General features: G+C 44.9%; 2 protein-coding genes across 5 annotated transcripts in view; both read right to left on the bottom strand.

Annotated features, from left to right (window-relative positions):
* itga9 (integrin, alpha 9) overlaps positions 1-8864 on the bottom strand; it is a 56628-nt gene extending 47764 nt beyond the window's left edge. For both annotated transcript variants that reach the window (XM_080016775.1, XM_080016776.1), the window contains exons 1-5: positions 8626-8864; positions 7745-7872; positions 6269-6375; positions 3215-3338; positions 1808-1875 (exon numbers count right to left, since the gene is read on the bottom strand). In XM_080016775.1, coding sequence (XP_079872901.1) covers positions 1808-1875; positions 3215-3338; positions 6269-6375; positions 7745-7872; positions 8626-8825 — 627 coding nt within the window. In that variant the 5' untranslated portion in view covers positions 8826-8864. The remainder of the gene's footprint in view (positions 1-1807; positions 1876-3214; positions 3339-6268; positions 6376-7744; positions 7873-8625) is intronic.
* Positions 8865-9965: 1101 nt separating this feature from the next.
* golga4 (golgin A4) overlaps positions 9966-26130 on the bottom strand; it is a gene marked incomplete at its 5' end in the record, with an annotated part of 30704 nt that continues 14539 nt past the window's right edge. For 2 of the 3 annotated variants that reach the window (XM_080016362.1, XM_080016364.1), the window contains 12 exons: positions 9966-10593; positions 11598-11684; positions 12398-12495; positions 14167-14242; positions 14905-14973; positions 15104-15124; positions 16902-16988; positions 18909-19039; positions 19386-19507; positions 20165-23928; positions 24322-24477; positions 25550-25648. In XM_080016362.1, the coding sequence (XP_079872488.1) occupies positions 10579-10593; positions 11598-11684; positions 12398-12495; positions 14167-14242; positions 14905-14973; positions 15104-15124; positions 16902-16988; positions 18909-19039; positions 19386-19507; positions 20165-23928; positions 24322-24477; positions 25550-25648 (4725 nt within the window). In that variant the 3' untranslated portion in view covers positions 9966-10578. The remainder of the gene's footprint in view (positions 10594-11597; positions 11685-12397; positions 12496-14166; positions 14243-14904; positions 14974-15103; positions 15125-16901; positions 16989-18908; positions 19040-19385; positions 19508-20164; positions 23929-24321; positions 24478-25549; positions 25649-26130) is intronic. The other variant, XM_080016363.1, reaches the window with a different exon arrangement.

Raw genomic sequence — 26130 nt, 5'->3', positions numbered from 1 at the left:
ATCATACCGACATCATACCGACATCATACCGACATCATATCGACTTCACATCGACATATCGTCCAGCTCCATCCATCTGTGTTTCATTAACTTGCTGTAGAACATGGAAACAGGAGGTTAAAGGTCAAGCTGCCGCTGTAAGATCTGCAGCCGCTGCCGCCGTTCGCAGTCATTAGAGGACAGCGAGCAGACAGGAAATGAAGAGCGGGGAGCGGCCGTGTTTTTGGCTTAAACCTCGTGAATTAGAACAAAAGCCACGTTCTGCGTCAGCTGAGCGTCCCTGCTCCTGAAGTGGTGTCAGCAACACGTGCAGCACACGCTTCCTCCCCTTCAAGTTCTGCTTCACCCGTTTCGACTGGAGTTTCAACTCCACTCGCTGAAACCTCTGGGGATGGACGTTCCGTTTTTGGGTCTAAAAGTTCGGAGCTTTTCACCGACACGTTGAGTCAAACTGTTCCTGCTCCTTTGTTAGAAATCAACTCATTCTACTCGATTGTGAAAACACGTGGAGCAGCTCATCGTGGCCGCCACCCGGCTCCTCAGAGCAGCGCCCTGGTCAGCACTGAGGCGCTGACCCGCGACATGTTCCATTAACCGACAGCATCTGTCCGTGACGGAGCAGAAACGGCCGCTTGAAACGCGAGACGGAACAAAGCAGAAATGTGGCCGAGCGGCCCCTGACGGGATTCAAGCCCGCGAAGGACATTTAGATCCTCGGGTGCAAACCATCCGGAGACGCTGGGTCCGGCCTGCGTGATGCATCTGAACTCAACACTGGAGTAACAGACGTTTAAATACGAAGGGTTTTTTCACTTACACAGACTTTGGTGACTTGACGATAACTGATGTGATTTCAACAAACGTGTTTGAGGGATTGGTTTGATGGTCGCGGAAAATAGTTCATCCTAAACAAAGTCCTCCACCCTCCCAAGTAGCTATGAAGCAGAGCGACTGTCTCGCACCCTGATACTGCATAACATGCATAAATATGATAGAACATGTGCTGAGAACAACCAAACTGCATATTTTGACAAACAATTGTGATTAACAATTCTTAAAGGCACAGTACTTCACCATCCTAAACAGCTGTGAAGCGAATGGACCAACCCGCCGACTGGCTACCAACCCTGCTACTGCGCTGTTGCAGAGAGACGCCCACATCCCCCTGTGACCTCATCGGCCCAGAAAAAAAATGTAGTAAAATAAAAAGGCCTTTTATTCCTTAAAACAGTCTAAATACCCGTTGTCCCCTCTCGGGGCCCCTGTCCCCCCTACAGACCCCCTGCCCCCTCTAAAGACCCCCTGCCCCCTGTAGACACTGTAACAACACAGTAATAACATCCTAATAATTGGGACCAACTCATTCACTGTCATCCAGGCCTGTGTCATAACAAACACATTTGTTCACGCCTCTCGGCCTTTACTGAGGCTGAACTTCTCCTGCAGAGCCACAGTTTGTGTATCCTGTGTATTTGTTTCGAGGCCGAAGCTTTTTCAAGGTAATGTCTGTCCAGCAACGCAGACATTCCTTGTTTGAAAAGAGGAGGTTCTTCTTTTGAATGGAGGTTCTGCTCAGTGAGGGAAGCTGAGCAGGGAGGGGCGCTGCAGCACAACCGGCTTTTTTTTTTTTAATAAATCTTTCCCTGAAATCATGTAAGGGAGTTAAAAAAAACAAAAAAAAACTCATGGAAAATAAAAGTGAATCCAGAGGAAAACAGTGTTTCAAGTCTGAGGTTATGAAACACGGCGGCGTTTTAAAGGTTTTGGGAGAGAAGGGGGAGAGCGGCACGGAGGAGCTGCCACTGACCTCGGTGAAGACGCCGGCGATCCCCGCTTGGCACGAGCCGTGCTCCTCGCCGTACTTCTGCTTGTAGTCTGCAGCAGGACGACAGGCAAACCACACATTCACTGAGTCGGAGCCAGAACCAGAACTTTCTGCTGCATTCCACATGTTGAACTGCAGCTCCGTCGGGGGGGTCGGGGGCGGGGGGTTTCAAGTTTCCAACAATATTGAGCTTGGCTCTCTGAAGAATGCACCGTACACAAAGCGAGCGCAGAGCGGGTGGAGGAGCAGGGAGGAGGTGAAGCGTCGAGCGGAGAAATTACAGAGTTTAATGGAAGAAAGTTAAAAATCTGGAATGAACAACAGCCTTCAGAGAAGCACCCTGTAGAGACATCACATCGCAGGATGATTTGTTGCCATGGTAACACGCCGGAATGTAGGACGAAGCCCCCCCCCCCAACATGGTGCGGGACTCTCGGTGCAATATTCTCAAACAAAACCACGTCCAAAATGATAAATATCTGCGCCCACGTCCGAGAGGGGAGCGATGTGACGTAGCGTGGGGTGACTTCACGCTGTGGGGTTGTTGAGTCGTGTTACCATGGCAACGGAAGAGCGAGCGTGGAAGCGGAATTGAATTGAAATGAGATGAATTTCACAGAGTTTCAAATACAATCCTCAGGTGAAGCTTCGAAGAAGAACATTTCACATTTGAATACGCTTTGTATGACATATGAAATGATTGTAAAAAAGTACAATGAACCAAGAACCATCTGTTCAGGAAATCTTTATATTCCATTTATTTCAACCTTCATTTTGTGGTACAATTTCCCAGAATACCCGCCTTGATTAAATTCCCCTTCCTGTCGTTTAAATTCAAACTGATGAGTTGAAGTGAGGCCCGTTCTGAAACTGGATTCTGCAAAACGCTGCTCGACTCTTTGATAAAATCACATTTGGCTCAAAAGGGAAAAGCCAAAAACGAAGGAGCACGAAGCAACAAAGCTCCATTTGTGCTTCATCCTTAAAGTGGGAATCCTTAAGATTATTTTGTTAAATTATTTTGCACTTTACAAGAAACAGGCCTTCAATGAATTTCTGTTGTGCATGGGCTCCTCTACTGAATGTGCTGGTTCCACCATTGGTGGCGGGTTTCGCCACACACAGGAAGTGAAAGGCAGTTGCAGTGAATTTGCAGCGCAGCGAGTTTTGAAAGAATAACCACAAAAAATTACGAAAGAGCTCCACCTACAACCACGTCAACCACAACCACCTCCACAGATCAGAAAAACATCCGAGAGCCAAGACGAAGGGAAATGTAGTGAAATCTGTCATCACAAATCTGATGGATTGTCACTTTCAAGACAGTAAAATGCAGTATTACAGTAGTACAGTATGACAGTAGTTCTATGTGCAGTGCTTGTGACTGACCTTCGTAGCAGGGGATGAGAGGGCGGGTGCGGCCCTGCAGCGTGGGGGTGATGACGGAGCAGAACCCATGGGGAAGGATGTGCTCGGCGTCGTAGTACACATTCTTCCAGCGGTGAGCGCATGCCTGCGGGGGTAGGAGTTTAGAACCAGGACTCGAAAAAACAAAAAGCAGCAGCAGGACGGTGGGAACACCATGCAGCACCGTGCAGCACCCTGGAGCACCCTGAAACAGCATGCAGCACCCTGTAGAACCAAGCAGAACCATGCAGCACCATGCAACACCCTGTAGAACCAACAGCACCATGCTGCTAGGTGCTGCATGGTGCTGCATGCTGTTGCACTGCTGCATGCTGCTGCAGCGCTGTGTGGTGCTGCATGGTCCTGCATGGTTCTACAGGGTGCTGCATGATGCTGCAGGGTGTTGCACGTTGATGCATGGTGCTGCATGGTGCTGCATGGTGCTGCATGGTGCTGCATGGTGCTGCATGGTGCTGCATGGTGCTGCATGGTGCTGCATGGTGCTGCATGGTGCTGCATGGTGCTGCACTGCTGTGTGGGAAGAAATCACTCATAACGTCTTCTTGTTTCCAAACTCCGATCCAGATCAAGCTTCACCCCGACTTCACCCCAGACGGCATTTGTTAAACATTAGATGCAGGAAGTAGAATTAAAGCTGTCACACTGTTACTGCATCACTGCAGGGAAACATCACTAAGAAATCCTGGAAGCAAATTTTTTTTTCCATTTAAAAAAAAAAAAAAAAAAAGGAAACAGCAACTGGAAATAACTGTGGATGTCCAACTTTTTTTTTTTCTTTCTTTCTTTGAGTAGATGTCTAACTTTGCCATTAAATGTGTAAATGTGCGTCTGCGGGGACATTTTTTTCTTCTTCAGGGAAACAGTTCAGTTTGTTTCCCTCCAACAGAGAGAGAGAGCAGAATCTGAACCAATATTATGCAACGAGGACAAAGGAGAAGCGTCTGGAAGCGGATGCTGCGTAGCACTGAAAACTAGAACCCAAACCCCAAACGCACAAGTACATATGACTCCAACTCCAGGATAATTATGAGAGTTATGTGTTGGACATTATCTACCCAGAAGGTTCAATACCGTTTTATTGAAACCTTGGACGTAATGACAATCTCTTCCAACTTTTCATGCACGTCACGCAACAAATTCAGTCTGAAGCAGAAAGGAAATATTTCAATTAATTTGCGACTATGGTGCTGTTTACCTCCCAAACAAAGTATAAATGTTACAATTTTCAATCAATTCAGAAAGTGAAACAACGGAGTTGAATAGATGTTTTAAAGCCAGACAGAGTGATAATAAGTCTCAATATCCCAAGCACCGTGGTTAAAACATCCGTCAGCCGAGCATCGGTTCGTCTTTCCCCCCCGACACCAGAGAACCATGTAAGGAGCTGCTCTGCCGTCATGTTTGCGTTCTGAGAGCTGAGAGCTTATTGGACGAGAGCGGAATAGAAGAAACCAGATGAGAACAGATGAGGACGCTGCCGCGCACATCTGCAGAGCAGCCGCTCGGCTCCAGCGTGATGGGCAGAAACGCTCAGAGCCTTCCAGAGGAAACTCCAGGTCCAGAAAGCAAAGGATCTGTCTCCACGTTTTCGCACCCCCTCCCCGCTCCGATCAGCTGACTCCACTCGCTGGTCGGACTCTGGGTCGACGCTAATGACTGAATCCGCAAGGCTGACTCTAAATCCCGGAGTGGAGTTTCACTTTCTAGAATCTGGAGTCTCCAGCTCTGGACCCTTTGAACTATACATAGGCATATTACTTCAACCTATTCCATTTTATTTCGATTTATTTTTTATTGTATTTTATTCTATATATTTTTTATCTTATTCTATAAGTATTCCACTTACTGTATTACGTTTTAGGAGTCAGTTAGTCGGTCTATTAGAAAGGAATTTTCTACTTTTTATTTTTGTACTTTTTCCTAGGACTTATTGTGTGCTATCACCGGGTGCGTTGCATTACATTTCACTGCATATATGTATGGAAGTATGTATATGTATGAGACAAATAAAAAATCTTGAATCTTGAATCTTTAAGCGGCGCCTCGTTGCGCTGCATCTAAAGCCGGAGTTGAGGGTTTGAACGCCGAGCCAGAACATTCCACAGGAGGACGAGCCAGAGAGAAGCGTCTCAAACGTTATCTGCACTTCTGTCTTCCAACTCCAGAGGAACGACTCCATCATCGGGTGTTTCATCAGGTTCACACCTGCCGCCACCGCTCCGTCCACACCGAGGGGGGTTCAAAGCCCCTGGCCGGGCCCGGGGTTCCGGGGCCGCCCGGGACCCCGGGACCCGGTCCTGCAAGGCCACAGGGCCACCGGTCGGACCCCCGGCCCCTCAGACCCACGGGACCCCCCACCCCCACTGCATGCGACCGGGGGGGGTCAACAATTACCCAACACTGCCCTTGGACGAACTGAACAAACTGAACCGCTGACCCCTGACCTCTGAGCAAACAGCTCTTCTGGGATTAGAACCAACAGCTTCTCTGCTTATTTAAACTCTTCTCCTGCTTCTGACGAACTTGTGTTTTGTTTCCACGAATTGTCCCGACGCTGAACGGCGGCTCAATGTTTAACGACTGTAGACATACATAACTCCCAAATGTTCATCTGAACAGAAGAAAAGAGAAAACCACTGTGAATTACTCTGAATTCAGTTTTATAACGGAAATAATTATAATAATAATAATAATAATAATAATAATAATAGTAGTTTACTTGGTACTACTTTTATCATTATTGCTGAATAAGCAAGACAAGAAAGAAAGTCAGAAGTGTGTGTTTGTATCTATGATAATAATACCGCAAATAATAACTATAATAGTAGTAATAGTAAGAATAGCACTAACAATATAACAATAACATACTAATAATAAAATAATACCAATAAAATGAAAACAAGAACAGCAGAAATAAAGCTCCAGGTCGTGGTGTTTTGGTGTTTAAACCAGCTGTGCTTTCCCATGGTCACCCGGTGTGTGTGTGTGTGCGTGCGTGCGTGCGTGCGGACTCGCCAGGATGTGTCCGCGGGCCGCGTGCTGCCGGGCGAGGCTCACGCCCATCCACTCGTCGTCCCGGTCGCCCTGACACGTCTTTCCACACGACTCCCGATGCTTGTTTCCTGAAACACAACAAGTGTGAAAAGCTGAGTCAGCAGCAGCACCAGGTTGGTCTGGTCTGAGACACACACACACACACACACACACACACACACACTCAGAGAGAGAGAGAGAGGGAGACAGGGAGAGAGAGAGAGACACACACACACACTGAGGGGGAGAGAGAGACAGAGAAAGAGAGAAACAGAGTGACACACACAGAGACACACACCTTTGTGTGTCTGTGTCTCACTCATACATGCAGAGTCACACAAACACAGATGATTTCCTGCAGATCAGTCTAGTTGTCTGTGTTTGTGTGTGTGTGTGTGTGTGTATGTATGTATGTATGTATGTATGTGTGTGTGTGTGTGTATGTGTATGTGTGTGTGTGTGTGTGTGTATGTATGTATGTATGTATGTGTGTGTGTCTGTGTGTGTGTATGTATGTATGTGTGTGTGTGTCTGTGTGTGTGTATGTATGTGTGTGTTTGTTTCCAGACTCGTATCATGTTTGTTTGAGGTCGAGGACGGAACAGGAACCATGACCTGATCACTATCCACATTACGAATGATCAGTTCGAGAGGATTCCTTCTGCGTAAAGATCTCATGAAAGCACCGACAGTCAACCCCAAAATAATCATCCAATCAATATCCAATTATATTGAAGTAATTGTGAAAAAATATTGTGATATCTGGTTATGTAAATATGGCCCAATGGATTAATACATTCCTCTTCTAATAGAAAAAGCAGAATAAACAGAACACAGAGCTTCAGATTAAAAAAACAACATCCTAACCTTTGGTACATAATTTTAAATAATATAATATAATATCATATCATATAAAATCGTATCATAGAAAATAATATACTATCATATAATATAAAATAATATAATATAATATAAAATAATATAATATAATATCATATCATATAAAATAATATAATATAATATAAAATAAAATATAAAATGATATAATATCAAATATAATATAATGTGTTTTTCCTCTGAGCTGTGATGCTGCTTCCCCAGCTCTTTACGGGATCAACCAGCTGTTGGAGATAAGCTGAACGGGGGAAGCAGTGAGGTGCGGAGCTGAACCACCAGGTGATGGAGGAGATAAAGTTGGAGCTAGAAGACTGTGAGGACCCAGAGGAACGTCTCCCTCAGGGTTCTAGAAGGTTCTTCTCAGATCTACGGGCTGGACGTGGTTTCAGAACCCGTCAGAAGAGCGGGATGAAGTTCTGCATAAACATAAACTAATGGCTGTGAGGCTGAATCCTAACGGTTCCTAAGATGCGGTTGTTGTGGAACTGGGATCCCGGGGGCCCCGGGTCCAGGTCCAGCACCTGGTCCTGGGGCTCCCAGGTCCAGGTCCAGGTGCCTCACCTCGTCCCAGGTCCATCTCGGTGCAGCGGCGAGCAGGGTTGCTGTGCACGCGACACTTGTACACGGCCCCAGGAGCGTGCACGGAGCTGCTGAAGGTGGAGTTGGCTTTAGGAGCTCCAACCAGGATCCTGAGGGGGTGGAGGGATCATATACAGTTTTACTATATTTTATAATATATATAATCTATATATGGATGTCTCTCTGGACACAGTATTCTGCTGGTACTCAATAATACTACACTGTGGATAGTACTTTGTTACTGTACTTCAATACATTTTTCCAGTATCAGTATTTACTTCAGTATATTCTGTTTCTGAGACTTCACAGTCGCGTTACTTTATTCTGTTTTGTAATCTGGATTTATATTTATATATATTACAATCTGGATCAATCAAACTGATCATCATTCACTGATCAGCTCCATTTCCTTCTAAGTGACCATGAACCACCACCTGTACTCGAGACTCCTGCTATATCAGGACTGCGGAGGTACTTTTACTCCACTAGAAATGTCCTGTTGTGCCAGGGTGTTTTCACTGGAGTAGAAGGTCGGAATACTTCTTCCACTAAACAGTGTCACTGTTTAATGGGATATTTGCAGAACAATGTGTCACTCAGCAGCGGAATCACATGCAGCAGTGGAGAACATTCTGTTATCATCCAGGAATAACTGGTATAATGATTATTATCATAATAATAATTATCATAATAATAATTATAATAATGGTGATAATACTGAAAAAAATATATAATAGTAATAATAGTAATAATAGTAGTAATAATAATAATAGTAATAATAATACTAGTAAAAATAGTAATAGAGTAATAATGATAATAATGATAATAATAATAATAATAATAATAAAGTAACTTGGACCTACCATCGTGTGTCATCGTGGTAGTGCTGCAGGACTGAGTATCCAAAGAAGCTGCTGTTTGGTCCGGTGAACACCACTGGATGCTCCAGGTCTATGTTGTAGGAAGAAACCAGCAAAACACAGAGAAGCAGGTAGGGAGCAGCCTGGAAGGCAGGGCTGAGTCCAGAGCTGAGTCCAGAGCTGAGTCCAGCCCGAGCAGCCATCGCTGCTCTAGAAGCTCCAGAAGCACCGGGAGAAGGAAGCTTTCAGACAGAAGGACAACTTCCTCCGGGTTCCACGCAACACGGAGCGGAGCGTCAGCTGCGGTTGTCCATGGTGAGGAGCTGCAGCGGGTCTCTGCTCCGGAGCTTCCAGCTGCTCTGGGGGGGCTCAGCAGCTCTGGAGGTTCTATCACCCTGGAGCTTCCAACCGCTCCGGAGGTTCCAACAGCTCCGGAGGTTCCAACAGCTCCGTAGGTTCCAACCGCTCCGGAGGTTCCAACCGCTCCGGAGGTTCCAACAGCTCCGGAGGTTCCAACCGCTCCGGAGGTTCCAAAAGCTCCGGAGGTTCCAAACGCTCCGGAGGTTCCAACCGCTCCGGAGGTTCCAAACGCTCTGGAGGTTCCAAACGCTCTGGAGGTTCCAAAAGCTCTGGAGGTTCCAAACGCTCTGGAGGTCTCAGCAACTCTGTGAGTCTGGGGAGAAGTTTCAGGCTCTTCCCATCGCGCTGCTGCAGGGCGCTCTGCTCCCCCTGGCGGTGCGAGCCGCTACTGCAGCCCAATGACTCGCAACAGCAAATGAGTCCAAAATATATTATTCTGATTATTAGAATAATAACGGTCCCAGGTTCATCTGAATTGCGAAATAAAAAAAATATTGTGAAACAATAAGTTGAATATCTTATTTTTAAGTTTTATTTTGACATGTGCCACATTCTGTTTCCTACGATGGATATAGATAGATAGACAGATACAGACAACTTTATTAATCTCCAGAAGAATAGTAGAATAGTATTGTAATTTCGACATCAGTTCAATAGAGTAATCCTGTAAATATTCAGAGCTAAATTGCTGTAATATGAAATACATAAGACTACAGAGCTTCATACATCAGCCAAAGCGACTGTAATTATACAATTTTAAATTATATTTAATTATTTCAACAGTGTATAATTCAGATCACACTCCGACATACCAAGCTGTGGAGGAACATGTACTCAGACCTGTATTCTGAAGTAAAAATACAAATAGCGGGTTTAACTGAGAAACAACAGGATGGTTAAATTAGGCAGTTTCCTCCAAAGCCGAGAAACAGAACCTTCTGACCCAGTGGAAATACAACATAGAAACCACTCAGAGCCTCAAGCTCTACTGGAAATAAGATTTATTAGTAGGTTGTTCAAAATGTGTAGCAACAGTCATATTGTGCCTTATTTTACAGTTAATCATCATAGAACAAGGTATAGAATATTTTTGGGTTTCTATTTGTCAGTGTGCACAGTATAAAGTCTAGAGCAGAAACAGGTCCTGGCAGTCGATCAGAGAGTGACACAGGAAGTTGTGAGTGAGACAGATAGACAGATAAACAGACAGACAGACAGAGGGACAGGCAGAGAGACCTCATCTGACTGTCAGCTTCAATATGTGAGATGATTTATTGCACAAGCCATTATTCTTGATCAACAAAACAAACTAAAGGTAAAGCCAGAATCCCGACTTAAAACATTACAATTTATAAATAAACAAATCTCAAAGTGAATCTAAATTTATGGAAGAAACGATTTTTGTCAAACTAAATTTCTATATTCCCTCATAACTCAATGCCGTACCACACACACACACACACACACACACACACACACACACACACACACACACACACACACACACACACACACACACACACACACACACACACACACACACACACACACACACACACACAGCAGCAGCAGCAGCAGCAGCAGACGTTCAAATCCTCATCGTAACCAAAGCTGTGGAGACACAGAAAAGAGAGAATTAAATCAAAACGATAGAATGATGAGAGATGTGTCGACATGATCTATGGCACGTGCCGCTCAGTGTGTCCTGATGCATTGTGGATGTGTTTATTCACCACGGCGGCCATGTTTCCTGAGGTGCTCAGGTGTCATCACTTTGTTTTATCTGATCAATAACAGTTTTTTAATCTCCAACAGCAGCTGAACTAATTTCCCCAAAAGTTGATTCACAAAAAGCCCAGAAAGACAGAGCGCTTCCCGGCTGCCATCGATGTGTTGTGTGTAGTTTAGGAAACGTGTGGACGTAGATAACCTAGACAACCTAGACAACCTAGATAACTTGGATTATCAGACGTTTCCTGAACAAAGTGATAAAACAATGCAACGCTGGGAATTCAGAGATCAGTCTGTAAACACATTGCTCCAAGAGCACTGATCACAGTATAACATAATATATAACCAACAATATATTATTATATAGCAGAATATATAACCAAGTAGAATATATAACCTAGTAGAACATAATAACCTAGTAGAATATAATAACAGTGTAATAGAACAAAAAAGTATTATATAGTAGAATATATAACCTAGTAGAATATAATAAGTCAGTGTAATACAACAATATAGTATTATATAGCAGAATTTATAACCAAGTAGAATATATAACCTAGTAGAATATAGTAAAATAGTGTAATAGAACAATACAGTATTCTGTAGTTGTAAATAAAGAACCCAGTAAAATATAATAACAGTTTAATAGAACATTATAGTATTATATAGTAAAATATATAATCTAGTAGAATATAATAAAAGTGTAATAGAACAATATAGTATAATATAGTGTCATATATTATAAACTAAGAGTAATATAGTTGCATTAAGGCTCTATTGGAGGCATTATTTGTGTGCTGTACCCAGTCACAAAGTATTAATTTGATAGTTATTATAAACTGTTATCCACCAACATAAACACGTGTCCTGTTTATTTCTCTTACAGCTGCTCTGGAATCCTCTTTGTCCAGAACCTTCTGCGCCTGCTCGGCCGGGAACTTGAGCACGGAGGTGATGACCTTGGCCATCGTCTGAGGAACCAGACGGAAATAAAAGCAAAGAAAACTTTGATCAAACTGCTCAGAAACTGCCGACGCGTTTCCTTCTTGCGCTGCGTTTAAATCCCACAAAGACAAAAAGCCCCCTATCACTGTAATGTCTTCCATGCTGCGGGGCTGCGAGCTCCATCCCATAATTAAAGCTCTAATTAGAAGCAGGACGGCTACGTGGGGGGGGGGGGGGGGGCTTAAAACAGTCACGCTGCATCATGGGAAACCTCCTGTCGCCACGACGACCGCTGAACCCTGCAGGCTTTAGGACCCAACTCACAGCCGCGTTGTTAATTGGATTTTATGAGACAAAACGTTTCCTGCAGCAAAACGCTTCATTCTGCGTCAGCTTTCATGCACTTTGAGAATTTAATCAAAACACGAGAATAACGTTTTAAAAACCAGACTCTGATATGATGCAATTGTATCGTTTCTATTTATGAATTGATTCGAACATTTAAATATTGACCATTTTTTTGGAAGTCATGTCACCCCTTTTCCACTAATGCCATTTTTCCCCCCCGCTTTTCTAAACTAAATACAACCACAGTCACAAATGAATTTAAATATTTAATTTCTGCATCAATGTCAACATATCAGGATGGAACTGCATCGGTATCGATCCGTCTCGTGGATATCGCATTGAATCAATACTAAAATCGGGTCGTGGGATCCAGCTCCGGCGCAGAACTCACCTTGGTTTCTCGTCCCATCATGTACTCAAACAAAACCTTCCTCAGATACTCAAACTCCGTGGGTTCCGAGAGCGAGTCAGGGCTGTGGTACCCAGGATCTGGAGGATCAATACACAATCAATCAACCAATCCATCGCAGAAATCCTCGAAAAGCCAATCATGTTCATAAAAAAAACCAAAAAACGTAAAACTTAACACAGACATTGATGTCAAACAGGAGGAATTTTAAAAACACAAATAAAACTTTATCAATTCGATAAAGTGAAGGAATCAAATGCAAATGAAACTTTATTTAACATTTGACAGTGAACATGGGATCCAACACAGAGAAGCTCTCGCCGGCTGCGGCCAGGGAGACGCACGCGCCGCAGCATCGTGTTCGCATTAGAAACACGGTGAGAACAAACAGGAAATGGGAGCAGCAGGAAGGTTCTGGTGACGCCTCGATCCAGAGCGAAGCCCCACAAATAAAACCTCTCCGTGGCGCTTTCTTCCATCGAGGAAACTATGGAGCAGCTGCAGAACCTCCACGAACCGTCCACACTCTCAAACTGAACAGCAAACTTTTTTTTTTTTTTTACACGTCCATCGGCCAATTATTGTACAAAAAATGTGTCATATTCAAATTAATTCAGTTTTATATTCTGAAGTCATTCTGTGGCGGGCCACATTAAATATTCCCTCACGGACCGGATGTGGCCCGCGGGCCGCTGTTTGAGGCCCTGCCTCACCTTGTGGAGCCGAGTGACACACAGAGCGGGACAGAGCGCCCGGCAGGCTTTGATCAGACAGCGTGGAGAAACCCCACGCCAATAAATACCTCCGTCCTGCTGACCCCCACGACTGCCCCCACCCGACCCTGCTGACCCCCACACTCCCCCACCCCCACCCAGCCCTGACTTCAAATTAGGTTTGTTTTTAAATGACAGGTTTGAACATATTAGTTAATTAATTAATACCAAACAGGACTCATTATGAGTTTCAGTACATTCAAATATTTTGGTTTGAAAAGTAACTGGGTCCTTTTTGACCCACCCTCAGTATTCTAGTATTACTCATAAGTGACATATTAGAGAGTTTTATTTGAAGATACTTGCATTCTGATATTACCTGATCAATAGAGTGTTATCTTAGATCAGGCTGCAATACCATATAAAGTACTATATATATTGTTTACATTATTACGTAACTGTGAACTCCTACGTGACTTCCCTCAGACAGATTCCCTTTAATTCATGATCTTAAATCATCGTTTTATATCAATACTGTGTAAAATTCCAGCGCATGATGGTGATAATAAATACTTCCACATCAGACCCAGAGCTGGACCTGGAGTCTCAGGTCACACAAAGAGAGAAGAGCAGGAAGATTTAGAGATTTAGAGGAGGAGACACACACACACACACACACATTGGGAAATGCAAGACCACAATCTGCAAAACCCATTAAATCCAAGATGGCTTCCCACCCCCTGACAGCAGATCCTCTTTACTACACCAGCAGGAAGCCTCGTCACACACACACACACACACACACACACACACACACACACACACACACACACACACACACACACACACACACACACACACACACACACACACAGCTACAGCTGGTACTGTACCTTCAGCCACGCACTATAAAAAGTTCACCCCCAGCTGTGTTAGGAGAGCCAGAACACTCCACTAAAAAAAAACAAAAAACTAATTTTTCTACATTTCTCATATATTTTTAGGGTTTATCAAATGAAGGTGTATGTGTCTCTGTACCTGTGCGCAAGCTCCCAAGATGCGTCACCACCGCCTTCTTGTGGAAACATCTCATCTTGTCCTCCAGAGAGTGGATCTGCAGCGAGGGAAAGCAGGAGGATACTTAAAGCACCATAAAGAAGCTGTTTAACAGCAGTGCTTCCTGTGATTTGGACTAATCGTTGGCTGATAAATATGAGCCGTGTCGGGCAGCTCGTCCCTGGAGGACCGTGTGTGTGTGTGGGGGGGATAGTTTATGAGGTTAAACCAAATGTAAACAGATGTAAACAGATGTTTGTTGTAATTAACTTGTTACAACTGCCGCAGGCAGGAAGGAGCCTGGGAATACAACCAGAGGAGGTCAGCTGTCCAGGGCTGGACCACTTGGTTCAAACAGAGCACCCACACAGAACAAAACAAGCAGAGCATCCAAAAACAGCACCAAGCAGTGCACCATACAGAGCACCCACAGAAAGCACCCACACAGAAAGCACCCACACAGAGCACCCACACAGAGCACCCACACAACGCACCCACACAACGCAACCAAAGACAACACCAAGCAGCGCACAATACAGAGCACCCACAGAGAGCACCAAGCAGCACACAATATAGAGCACCCACAGAGAGCACCCAGAGAGCACCCACAGAGAGCACCCACAGAGAGCACCCACACAGAACAACCAAACAGTGCATCCAAAAACAGTACCAAGCAGTGCACCCACACAGAGCACCCACACAGGGCACCCTGACACTCACGCTGTCCACCAGCTCTTGCTCCCTCAGCCGGGCGGCGCTCAGCGTAGAGGTTTTCTCCGCCAGCTGAGCCTGAAGAAGAAGGATTGATCAGCAGTAGCAGGGAGCGACGTGGAAAAGAGGTTCAACTCAACTGACTGAACTGTTCATACATATTAAGAATGTAGACAATGAAAGTTAGTGTTAGAACCATCCAACTCACCCGCAGTTCCTCTACGCCCATCTGCAATGAGAAGGAAACAGGAGATGTTTTAGAGTCCACATCTCTTGACAGTGTTTACATGCTATTTCATGTTCTGTCATTCTGCATCACTTCCTGCCTCGTCCACGGACGTCCAGCAGTGAAAACTGATAAATCCTAAATCAACTCTGGTTTCTCCAACCACAAATTAGACATTCACTTTTTTGTGACCTCTGTGTCATCTAAACTGGAAACTTCAATTGTCAGCTGCAGCGCCATGACCTTGATTTTTAGAATCCAGTAAATATTAAGCAAATAGGAGCATAGCAAATACTTCACTTTGCAGGAGAGTGTTTTAATAAGGAGAGCTGGTTCGTGAGGCCCGGGGCGAGGAAAGGCCTCCCCGAGCTCCAAGCCCATAAAGTTATGACATCACCAGAAAGAAATGCAGCGCCGTATTAGTGTACCTCTCTACCCAGTTCAGAGCACAGTTACTACTACAACTACCTTGTCTTCTGGTACTTTGATGAGCATTTTTACGTCTCCAACTGTACTTTTCCTGAAGTATTCATGACACCAAGTATTCTTCTTTGCTTCTTTTGCTGCTCCCAATCATATCCCATTCGGCTTAAGACGTTTTTAGTTTGCTGCTTTATCTGTACCTGTGTTTTTGTATATTAATAAAAGATTAGTGTCTGACAAGAATATTTTGTACTTTTACTCAAGTATTTTTAAGTATAACGCCAGTTGTTTTACATGTAGTTGAGAACAATTTCAGTCAAGTAACAATACTTTAACTTGAGTACATGCAGTACTCCTTCCACCACTGAGTTCAGACTGTATATCACACACACACACACACACACACACACACACACACACACACACACACACACACACACACACACACACACACACACACACACACACTATGGTATATATCCATCTCAGTGCTCCACCTGGTGAAGCTTCTCCCCTGTGTCTCTCTTCCCTGCGAACACAGTACAAAGTATAAATCTAACTCCAGGATCTCCTCTCGGGAAGCTAATTGGGAACAGGGATGGAGGCCGACTCAGCGTTCCCGTAAGAACATTCCAGACTGATTCGAGCGAACCCCGTGGCATCCGGCGTTCATTGGAGCGGCGCCTGATTCGCTGAGGCCAGAGTGTGACTGTGATGAGACGCCGCAGAGATTTCGGGACAAAGCCCTTCAATTAGGAAGGAGCGCAAACCATCCAGACTGTGAGAGCGGGTTCACACTTCCAGATACTAACAACGGATCTGAAGGGATTTGAACATGTTTCCAAAGCAGTTCTATCAGGCTTCCACGGATTAGGGAACTAATGCTCACACTAAGGAGGACGGAGCGCAATTTCCACTTCCTGTGACGATGGTTCACGTGAAGAACACTCCAGGACTTGGGGTGGTCATGGTCATGAAATTTTAGTTAAGGAGCAATTGCCATATAGATAATTGCGGTGAACAATTTACCTGCTATCATAGCTTAAGCTTATTACAGTGTAATAAAAAACAGATTTTCCTGTTGCGGAACCGACATTTACTGGTTTTGAAGATCGTGCTATAAAGATTCAGATAGACAGTTCATTTTCCTTCACATTCTACCGATTGCAACATTTCTCACATTGGTTAAAAATTCCCCTTAAATTCCTCCACACCTCGAGGGCCGTATACGAGCTTCCCCCGTCGTCGCAGCGACGCTTTTTATTCCCATTTATTGGTCCGCGAAGAAAACTTCCTGACATGGGAAACGTCGGGGAGATGTTTAACGAGAACAATAAAGCTCCGGGTCAAACCGTACCTCCGAATCTCCGCGGGTCCGGGCTTGGAGCTCCTCCAGCTCCTTCTCCACCTGCCAAACTCTGCCCCCCATCTCCTCCTCCCGAGTCTGAGGGGGAAACACAGGCTGAGTCACTTCCTGTTGGCCGACGGCAGATTCAGATTTAGGGGCTCAGAGCTTTGATGAGGTTTGGAAAGAGTCGGATTCATCAAAGAGACCGGTTTCAAAGTCATTGAGTAGGAATTCATATTAGATATAATAAAGAGGGTTTATGTTTCCATTGGGATGGTCAGTGGGGGGGGCATAACATCATGTCTTAACGTAAAAGTTTGGGGAATAATTGTATTGAAGAGAACAGTGAGATGAGCGGTAGTTCTATATGGAATGTGTATAGTAATAACATACTATATACAGTATATATAATACATCATTTATAATACTTAATAAATAGTACCATAGCAGTGTTTCCCTTATAATTGTACAGGCCTTGGGGCGCCCGGGGGCTCACGGGTACAGCGTACCATACACAAGGCTAAGTCCTTACGGCATCGGCCCGGGTTCGATTCCAGCACGAGGCCATTTGCTGCGTGTCACCCCCCCCCCCTCTCTCTGTCCCCTGCCTTCCCTTTCCCCCCGCACTGCCACTATCGAATAAATAAAGTCAATATATCTTTCAGAAATAGTAATTGTACAGGCCTGGCAGACTGCCAGGCCAACAAGCCAACCCCATATTTTTTTTAAACACCAAAAATGACGCCAAATATCCATTTATTATCCGGTATCAGCTACACTAGGCTCGCTCACTCTACTCTCTGACAGCGACACACGCGCACGTGCACGCACACTGCAGCAACCACATAGCCCCGACTTCTCTAACCTAATCACAGTGCAATTCTTCTTGTCACTTGTCTCTCTCTCCGATTGTTTGTTAAGGCGGGGCAAGCGGCTCCGGCTGGCATGTGGGGCTGCACGCGGGGATTTTGTTGGGGCGCACAGAGTTGTTTTCCTGCTCCGTAACTTGTTCTCCGGCTCCATCGCTAGCTCTGTGTGGTGTGGGGATGGTGTGGTTTGAGCAGCCACACGTGTCCTGGGTCTAGGAAATCGGGGCCCATAATCAGTGTGGCTGTACAGCTGTTGCCCGTTGGTTGGTTTAACGAGCAACAGGCAAAACCCCCATCCCCACACACACACACACACACACACAGAGGAGCCCTCGTCATGACATGTGTCCATGCTCCGGGCTCGTTCCACCTAGCCTGTCTCGGAAACGTTTGACGTGATGAGAGTGCCACTGTTTTCAGAGCCACTTTAAATAACAACTATCCCTAAATTTAAGAGTTCACTAGATAAAGACAAATGTTTACTTTTTGGGAAGACCGCCTGCTGCGCCATCTGACTGAAGCCGACCAGGCCAATACCATCCTGCACGCCTGGTCTGTTCAGGGCTTATTCTGTGCGTACCAGGCCTGAAAAGAATTCTAGGGGAAACACTGTATAGTATATATGTATATAATATAGTACTATAATATACAGGGGGCAGAAGTTCAGGAGGTAGAGCAGGTCGTCTAGTGATGAGAAGATTGCCGGTTTAGTCCCGGTTCCTCCTGGTAGTGTCCTGCCCTTGAGCAAGACACTTAACCCCCAAACTGCTCTGGTTGAGCTGATGCCGTGCACGGTTGCTGCCGCCATCGATGTATGAACGTGTGTGAACGTGTGAATGTGAGGTATGCACTGCAAAGAGCTCGGAGTCGTGTGACTAAAAAAGCTCTATATAAATGCACCGCATTTACCATTTATATGCAGTAAATGGTTTTGTAGTTATCTAATGTATTTCCAATTCTCCCAATTTCTAATATGGGTGATATTCTGTAGATGAGTGGTTCTCAACGTGGGGTCCGGGAACCCCCAGGGTTCTTTTTTAGTACATCCCTTTTAAAGAGTGGAAAACTTCTCATAATACCTTTGAGTCACTTTCGAGAAAATAACTGCACAAAACTACTGCCTTGACATTGTTGAAGCATTCAGCACCTGCAGAACCTGCTCGTATTTCTGGACCGTTCTGTGCAAGTCGTCTTCCTTCTGAGCGATGACCTTCTGGAGCTGGACACTCTCCTCACGGTGGCTCTGGATCAGCTCTTCCTCCACAGTCTGAGCCTTCCCTGAGGAAGAGGAAGAGGATGTACTTTTTTTATCCCCAAAAGCAGCTTGAAGGCAGCACAAGGTTCCCCAACTCACTGATCCTCCACCTTGCTCCGCCCCCGTTTTGGGATCTAGGAAGAAAGTGAATCACGTTTCCCTTGAACAATGTTTCTTTTTTTTTTTTTTTAAACCACACGTTTCCTCATCAGCGCTGGTGAACATCAAAGTCGGCCATATTGACTTTCTCCCGGTGTGGTTTGGGAGAACATTACGGGGCCGTAACACGCGAGCCCAGGATGTTTCCGTGATGACTAAGAGAGAATAATTTTGAGCCTGACGTCCGGATGGATGGTCGGATGGTTTTACCGATGGTCTCTTTCACCAAGGCGTCCAGCTCCCTCTCCTTCAGAGCCATCTGTGTGTTGAACTCCCTCATCAGCTGCTTCAGGGCAGAGTTTTGCTTCATCTCCAGGTCCTCCAGCTCATGTCTGGAGAAAATAGCAAACATACTCTCAGCATGTGTCACTAAATGAAGAGCCCGCCGAAGGGCTGCAGGCCATTTGGAGGAATTTATTATCACAACAATATAATACAGATTTGTCCACAAAAAGATCTACTTCATCAAAACCGCACGTTTTAGAGTTCAGCCGAGGTTCGTCACATTGAAATAAATGTTTTTTTTTCCCCCGGCGTAAATCTGTGTGAATAAAACTTTTTAATTAAAACTCTGTGGAATATTCAGATCTTATATCATGACAATGTCAAGGTCAAGACTTCCAATCATTATTTCAGACTACATAACATATGAAGGTATCTTTATTTCAAGATGACATGAATTAAAGATCATAATCAATGTCAGAGGACACTATCTTTATTAATATTATTAGGGCGGCGCGATATTGGCAACATTAAAGTGGTAAGTAATGTAATATCCAATATCCACATTAGTAATGTGGATATTGGAACCAAGAAAATGTCATTACTTTACTTTAATGCAGCCTTAAGACAACATTTCAATATATTGCGAGACTGAGAAAACCAATATCTCAGACGATATCTTGTCTCATGTCACAATATCGATTCTATACCGATATATCAACCAGCTCCAATTATAATTTTTGAAATATATGGGTTACTGAACTTACTTGAGCCTGTCCTCACTTTCCTCCACCAGCTCCTTCTTGAGGCTCTCCAGGTCCTGCTCGTGCTCCTTCCTCAGGGAGCGCACGTCCTTCTGCAGCCTGGTGAAGTCCTTCTGCAGCTTCTGTCTCTCGTTCTTCACCTCCGACAGCTTCTTCTTCAGCGAATCCACGGTGTCGCAGCCTTCTCCTTCGTTGCTCTCTCTGGCACTGCCGGCCTGCTCCGCGCTGCTGTGTTCCACCATCTCGACCTTCTTCTGCTGTGCAGCGCTCTGGAGCTCCAACGAAGACTCTGGAGCCTTCTGCAGTTGGTCCAGCTGCGTGTCCTTCTCAAGGAGCTGCTCTTTCAGGTGACCTATTTCAGCCAGAAGGTTTCTATTCTGCTCCTCTGTCTCGTCATGTCTCAGCCTCACTTCCTCTGGAGCGGACTGAGTTCCATCTGCCTTGACCTGCCGCTGGCTTGCCGCATCCGTTTGGAGAGAAGAGAGTTTTTGCTCTTGCACTCTTTTCAGCTCCTCTAAAGACCTTTCCATCTCAATCCTGTTGTTGCTCTGGATTTGTTTGAGTTGTTTCTCATGGTCTTCTTTGAGCTTTGCGATAGCTTCCTGTAGAGATCTCCCGCTCTCTTCTAAGGCCTCTATCTGCTGTATTTTTGATCTTTCCTTTTCATCGACTTCTTCCATGGTCGACCGCAGGGCCTGGATGCTCTGTTCCTTTTCCTCAAGCTGTGAGGTTAGCTGCTTTTTGATCTGACCAATTCTCTGCTCAGCTTTCTTTTTAAGCTCTGATATTTTCTTGGCACTTTCTGCAGACAATCTCTCTTCGGTCGCCTTCAGGCTTTCCCCCTTGCTGTTGAGCATCTCGCCTTTCATCTTTTCCATTTCTTCCCTTTGAGTCTCCAGCTCTAATTTACAGTTTTGATTTTCTCTCTCCAGCAACTGCAGTTTGTCCTCCGTCTCTCGGACAAGGTGTCCGTTGTGCGTGAACTCATCCTGCGTCTGTCGCAGCCGTTCAGTAAACTCTCTTTTCTCGTTTTCCCTGATGCCGAGCTGCTGCTTCAGGTCAGCTGTGAGTTGCTCACACTCGTCCGTCTTTAAGGCCAGCTGCTGCTGAAGCTCTGAGAGTTGGGTGTTGGAGCACTGGAGCTCCAAGGTAAGAGCGCTAACCCTCTGCTCCTTCTCACTCAAAGCCTGGTCCAGCTCGGATTTGCTGATGGACTGATCGTCAATACTCGCCGTCAAACTCTGCAGAGCTTCGTTCTTCTCTGATATTTCTCGTTCCATGTCCTGCAGCCTGGTCTGCAGAGACACAACAGCCTTGTGGTTCTGAGAGAACTGGGACTCCGCCTTGTTCTGGACCTCAGACAGACTGTTCCTGAGTGTGTCGGCCTGTTCCACCGCAGACCTCCTCTCCTGCTCCAGTTTCTCCATCGTCTCCTCCATTTGAGTGATGGCTTGCCGCCTCTCCTCTTCATACTGCTGGTTCAACAAAATTATGGCTTCCTCCTTCTCCATCACACTTCCCGCTAATTGACTCTTCAAGTCACTGACGATACTTTCCAAGCTGCTGACGTTTGCTTTCACGTTGTCTGATATTGTTCTGTTCTCTTCACTGAGCCGCTCTATTCTGAGCACTTGTCCTGAGATGGACTGAGAGTGTTCCTCAGCCTCCCTCAGCAAACTGTCCCTCTCCCGGGTTAAGGCTTCCAAATGCTCCGTTTGAGTGTTTAGCTGAGCAGTCGCCTGCTCAAGTGAGCTGCATAGATTCTCATTCTCCTCCTTCTGACGGCAGAGATTGTCCTCTAAAGTGCGAATTTTATCCACGTTAGCAATGATAATGTTTTCGACTTGTGCCACCTTTTCCTGGGTGAACACGACTCTGTCTTTCAGGGCTGCCACCCGGCACTCAACTCTTTCGTAGAGTTTGTTTGTTCCGTGGTCCATCTTGGACTGAATCTCTGTGCAGAAAAGCTCCATTTGGTTGCCGATGAGGATTAGCTGCTGCTTGAACTCTGTCTCCTTCCCTTGCAGCTCAACAGAACTCTCCTCGAGTTTCGTCTGCATGTCTTCACTTTCTTTACATGTGGAGGCTTTCAGAGCTGTGAGCTGTCTCTCAGTTTCAGCAAACCTTTCTGACAAAGCCTTCAGCTTGGCCCTGTTCGCCTCCTCCTTTGTACTCAGGTCATCCTGGAGGCAGTTTCTCTCAGTGAGTGCCTGGTTGCGGTTCCTCTCCACTGACTCCATTTGCTCTCTGAGCAACGCCTCGCCCAGTGACAAACCTTCAACTTTCACTGCAGCTTCCTTGAGCTCTGCTTGCAGTTTCTGTACCGTTGTCTCTCGAATCGCGAGCTCCTCCTTCAGATCCTTCACTTCCTGTAGAAGCTGTTCTCTCTCTTCTTTGCTCGTGCTGAGCAGCTGAGAGACATCTTCTAGCTCTTGGACCTTCTCCTGCACCATCTGGGACTGTTTCTCCGTCAAATCCTCTTCCTGTTGTCCTAACTTCTCCTGCCAGCATTGTCCCAGCTCCTCAAGCTCATGCTTATGGGCTTTGTGCAGTTTCTCTAGTTCTTCCTTGTGGTTGTTCTGCAATTCTGACATTGCACTGCTGAGGCCCTTGGAGCTTTTTTCAGCCATTTCCAGAATTTTCTGTTGGATTTGACTTTCTTTCTGCTGGAGCTCGGCCTCCTTGTTCGCAAGTTCTTTCTTCATGGATTCTTCATTCTCTTGAAGCCGTTTCTTGAACTTCTCCTGCATTTCTTTGGTCTTCTGCTTTATCTTATCCATCTTTGTTTCCTGTGATTTGAGTTTACCTTCCATCTCCTTCACCGTGTTGACAAGCTTCTTTTCATGAGCTGCCTTTGCATCTTCCATCTGCTTCCTCAGCCGTCCCTCTTCCACTTGCTTCATGTTGAGCTCCTCGCTGTGCGATTTTTCCTGATCGGAGAGCTCCTGCCTGGCAAGCTGCAGCTGCTGCTCAACCTCCTTAAGCTCCTTGAGCTTCTGCTGAAGAGATTCCTCTTTCTGCTTGCAGTCGGTTTGTGCGACCTCCAGCTGATGCTCTAGACTCTTCAGGTCACTCTTGCACTGAACCAGATCCTCTGAGATCTTTTTCAGCTGAGCATTAGACTCCTCCAGAGCCTGTTTTTCAGACTGGGCCTGAGATAAACCATGCTGCAGTTCCTCCAACTCATTACGCTTTACAGTTAAGTCTTGTTGGATAGTGTCGGATTCCTCCTTAAGGGATTTTTCTTTCAGGATGTGTTCTGCAAGCTCTCCTTCTTTCTCCTCCAAAACTATTTTCATAGCATTGAGCTCCTCCTTCAGAGTTTTCTCTACACCTCCAAGTGACTGTTCATGCTGCTGTTTGATACTTGCGATCTCCACATTGTGCTTGGCCATCTCGTCGTGTAGTTTCTGCTCCAGGGCCCGCTGTGCAGAGCTGTCAGCATCATCTGCTGCTGCCAGCTTCTCCTCCAGAAGGTGCTTTCTCTCTAAAGCCTTGGAGAGCTCAGAAGATAGAGACTCCAGCTCGCTCTGCTTCGCCTCCAGTTTCTCCAGAGTTTTCTGGTTCATATCCTCGACGTGCGCTTGGAACTGGAGCTCCCTCTCTTTCAGGATGCTTCCCAGCTCCTCTCGGTGTTTCTCCTCTAAAGCAAACGCCTGCTGTGTGTGTTTGGCCTTAAGCTCTTCCATCTGACTTGAGAACTCGAGGGACAAAACTGATCCGTCTTCAGAGCTCTTCGTCACAGAGCTCTCAAGCTCCAGTATCCTCTGGAATCAGAGACATTTTTCATTATTAACAACATATTGTAAAATAATAACATTTATTAATGTTATATGTATAACAATGCTACAACAAAGCAACTTAAAACTGGGATTCAATCATCAGGAGTTTTGATTTTTTTTTTTTTTATATTGCAATGTCCAATCACAAATTGAAATGCACTTTTATCTTTTTTTAAAAATAGAAATTACTAAATATATTCAACAGAACTTTATCAACAGAGGACTATGTATTATTTTTACGTTGTTTCATGTGATTCTGTATTTAAAAGTCACTTGGTTGATCATATATTTAGAGCATATATCGTCAGATAACGTTTGGTGCATCTCAAATTAGGACCAAACAGGAAGTGACAGTATTTTCATCTTTTAAAAACTCACAGTTCTGGAAGCTTCCAGCTCCAACTGGATCTCCTTCACTCTGCTCTCAGCCTCTAACTTCAGAGCGGTTTTCTGCAGCTCTGCATCTTCCAGCGCCAGTGTGAACTGCTGCTCGCTCTCCTTGGCCTTTTGAATAAACTCCTCATTGCACTGCTCCTGAAGGCAAATTCAAATACATTCAGGTCAAATGCTTTCAGAAAGAGGTAAATTCCAATAACAGGATATCTGCAGGTAGGATCTAAACACCTTTTGAGCCTATTTGTCCTAAATGACCAATATTTGCATCAAAAAAGGAAACAGAATAAGTGTCCAACTCATTTTTTACTATAGTAAGCAAAAGCAAAGGTATGTATTATACTCACCAGGGCACAAGTTCTAGTTAGTTCTGAGCCAAAAATGACTTAAAACTTTGTATATTTTCACCTTGTCTCCCCTACGTCTGAATCAGGGGGTGTATGCAAATAATAAAATCATAAATCACATGTAGGGGCTCAACTCAAATCGGATTTGGCTGTTCAATGCAAATATTCAACCATTTGGCGGGGCGCCTATAGTTGAGATAGGCAGTCACCTAGGACACCACCGCGAGGGGAGGGCAGAGAGGGAGCGATCGGGGCCCATTTTGCAAACCTGTCTCCCTCTCCGACGGCACCAAGATGCACCTGCCAGCAATGGGGTGACCGCGATCAGCACCAAAACATTGTGTTTGTATATACGATATAGGTCATTTTATTTTACGTCTCCATATGGAACGAAACCGTGCGTAACGGGGACACTTCCTCCATGACTCTCTCCCCGATCACCCCCTCTCCACGCGCAGAAAATAATCTTAAGGAGTCTACAAGTCGTGCCCCGTTCCTCCGTGCCCCACCCCCACACTGTTTTTAGTTGTCTTATTTGGAGGAACGGGACACGCCGATCGGGGCGCACGGAGAGCCGTGTTCCATTCTCACATATAAAAATACATTTATATGTGTGAAGCATTCGGATTTGAAATGTTATCCCTGTGCATTTTCTAAGCTTCTATCTGTTTTATCCTTTATTGTAATGCACACTGACAAGAAGAAAAAATGACTGCTCGACTTGAAGAATCTCAGGCGACTGACGGCACTGATGATTCGACTCGCTGGCTTTCAGGAGACATAATCATAAGCCCTTAATCTTGTGCATTTTGCTGAATAAAAATTCAGATTTTTGTGTTCTTTTTAAAGCAGATAGCGAAACCCACCACTGCATGGTGGATTCGATCAGCGGCTTCGTCTTCCTTTGCAGCAAGAGCTTGAGAGTGAAGTTTTTCCAAGTTGGCTACCGTCTCCTCCAATGACTTCTACATTCACAGAGTGCAATAATGGATATATTACCTTGTTATAACCACTTAATACCTCACCAGTACATACAATATATGTACAGATGATATGTATGCATGCAAACAAGGACAACGTATTTATTGTATATTGGCAATGAATTTATCATTTATATGTATTATTATTGCAATTTTTTTTTATTATTAATTATTATTAATATAGTCATTATTATCATTATTTTTATTATTATTATTGCCTATTGTTTTGATGTGTGTTGCGTTAACACTGCAATTTCACTCCGAGGATGGATATAATCTCCATTTAGAAAATGTTAATATATTTATTAAGTATTCATCCATTTATTACATATATATTTGTTCATGTCAACAGTGGGAATATGGCGGGAGAAGATGGAGACGGAAGCCCAAGCGCTTAGAAAAAAAATCTGTAAGAAAAAATTGCAAGATAAAAAAAGCACATTACTTGTCAGTAAAAAGTGTGGTGC

Source organism: Zeus faber (assembly GCF_960531495.2).
Source record: "Zeus faber genome assembly, chromosome: 16".
Classification (NCBI taxonomy): domain Eukaryota; kingdom Metazoa; phylum Chordata; class Actinopteri; order Zeiformes; family Zeidae; genus Zeus; species Zeus faber.
This window is presented reverse-complemented; position numbering and strand designations above follow the sequence as displayed.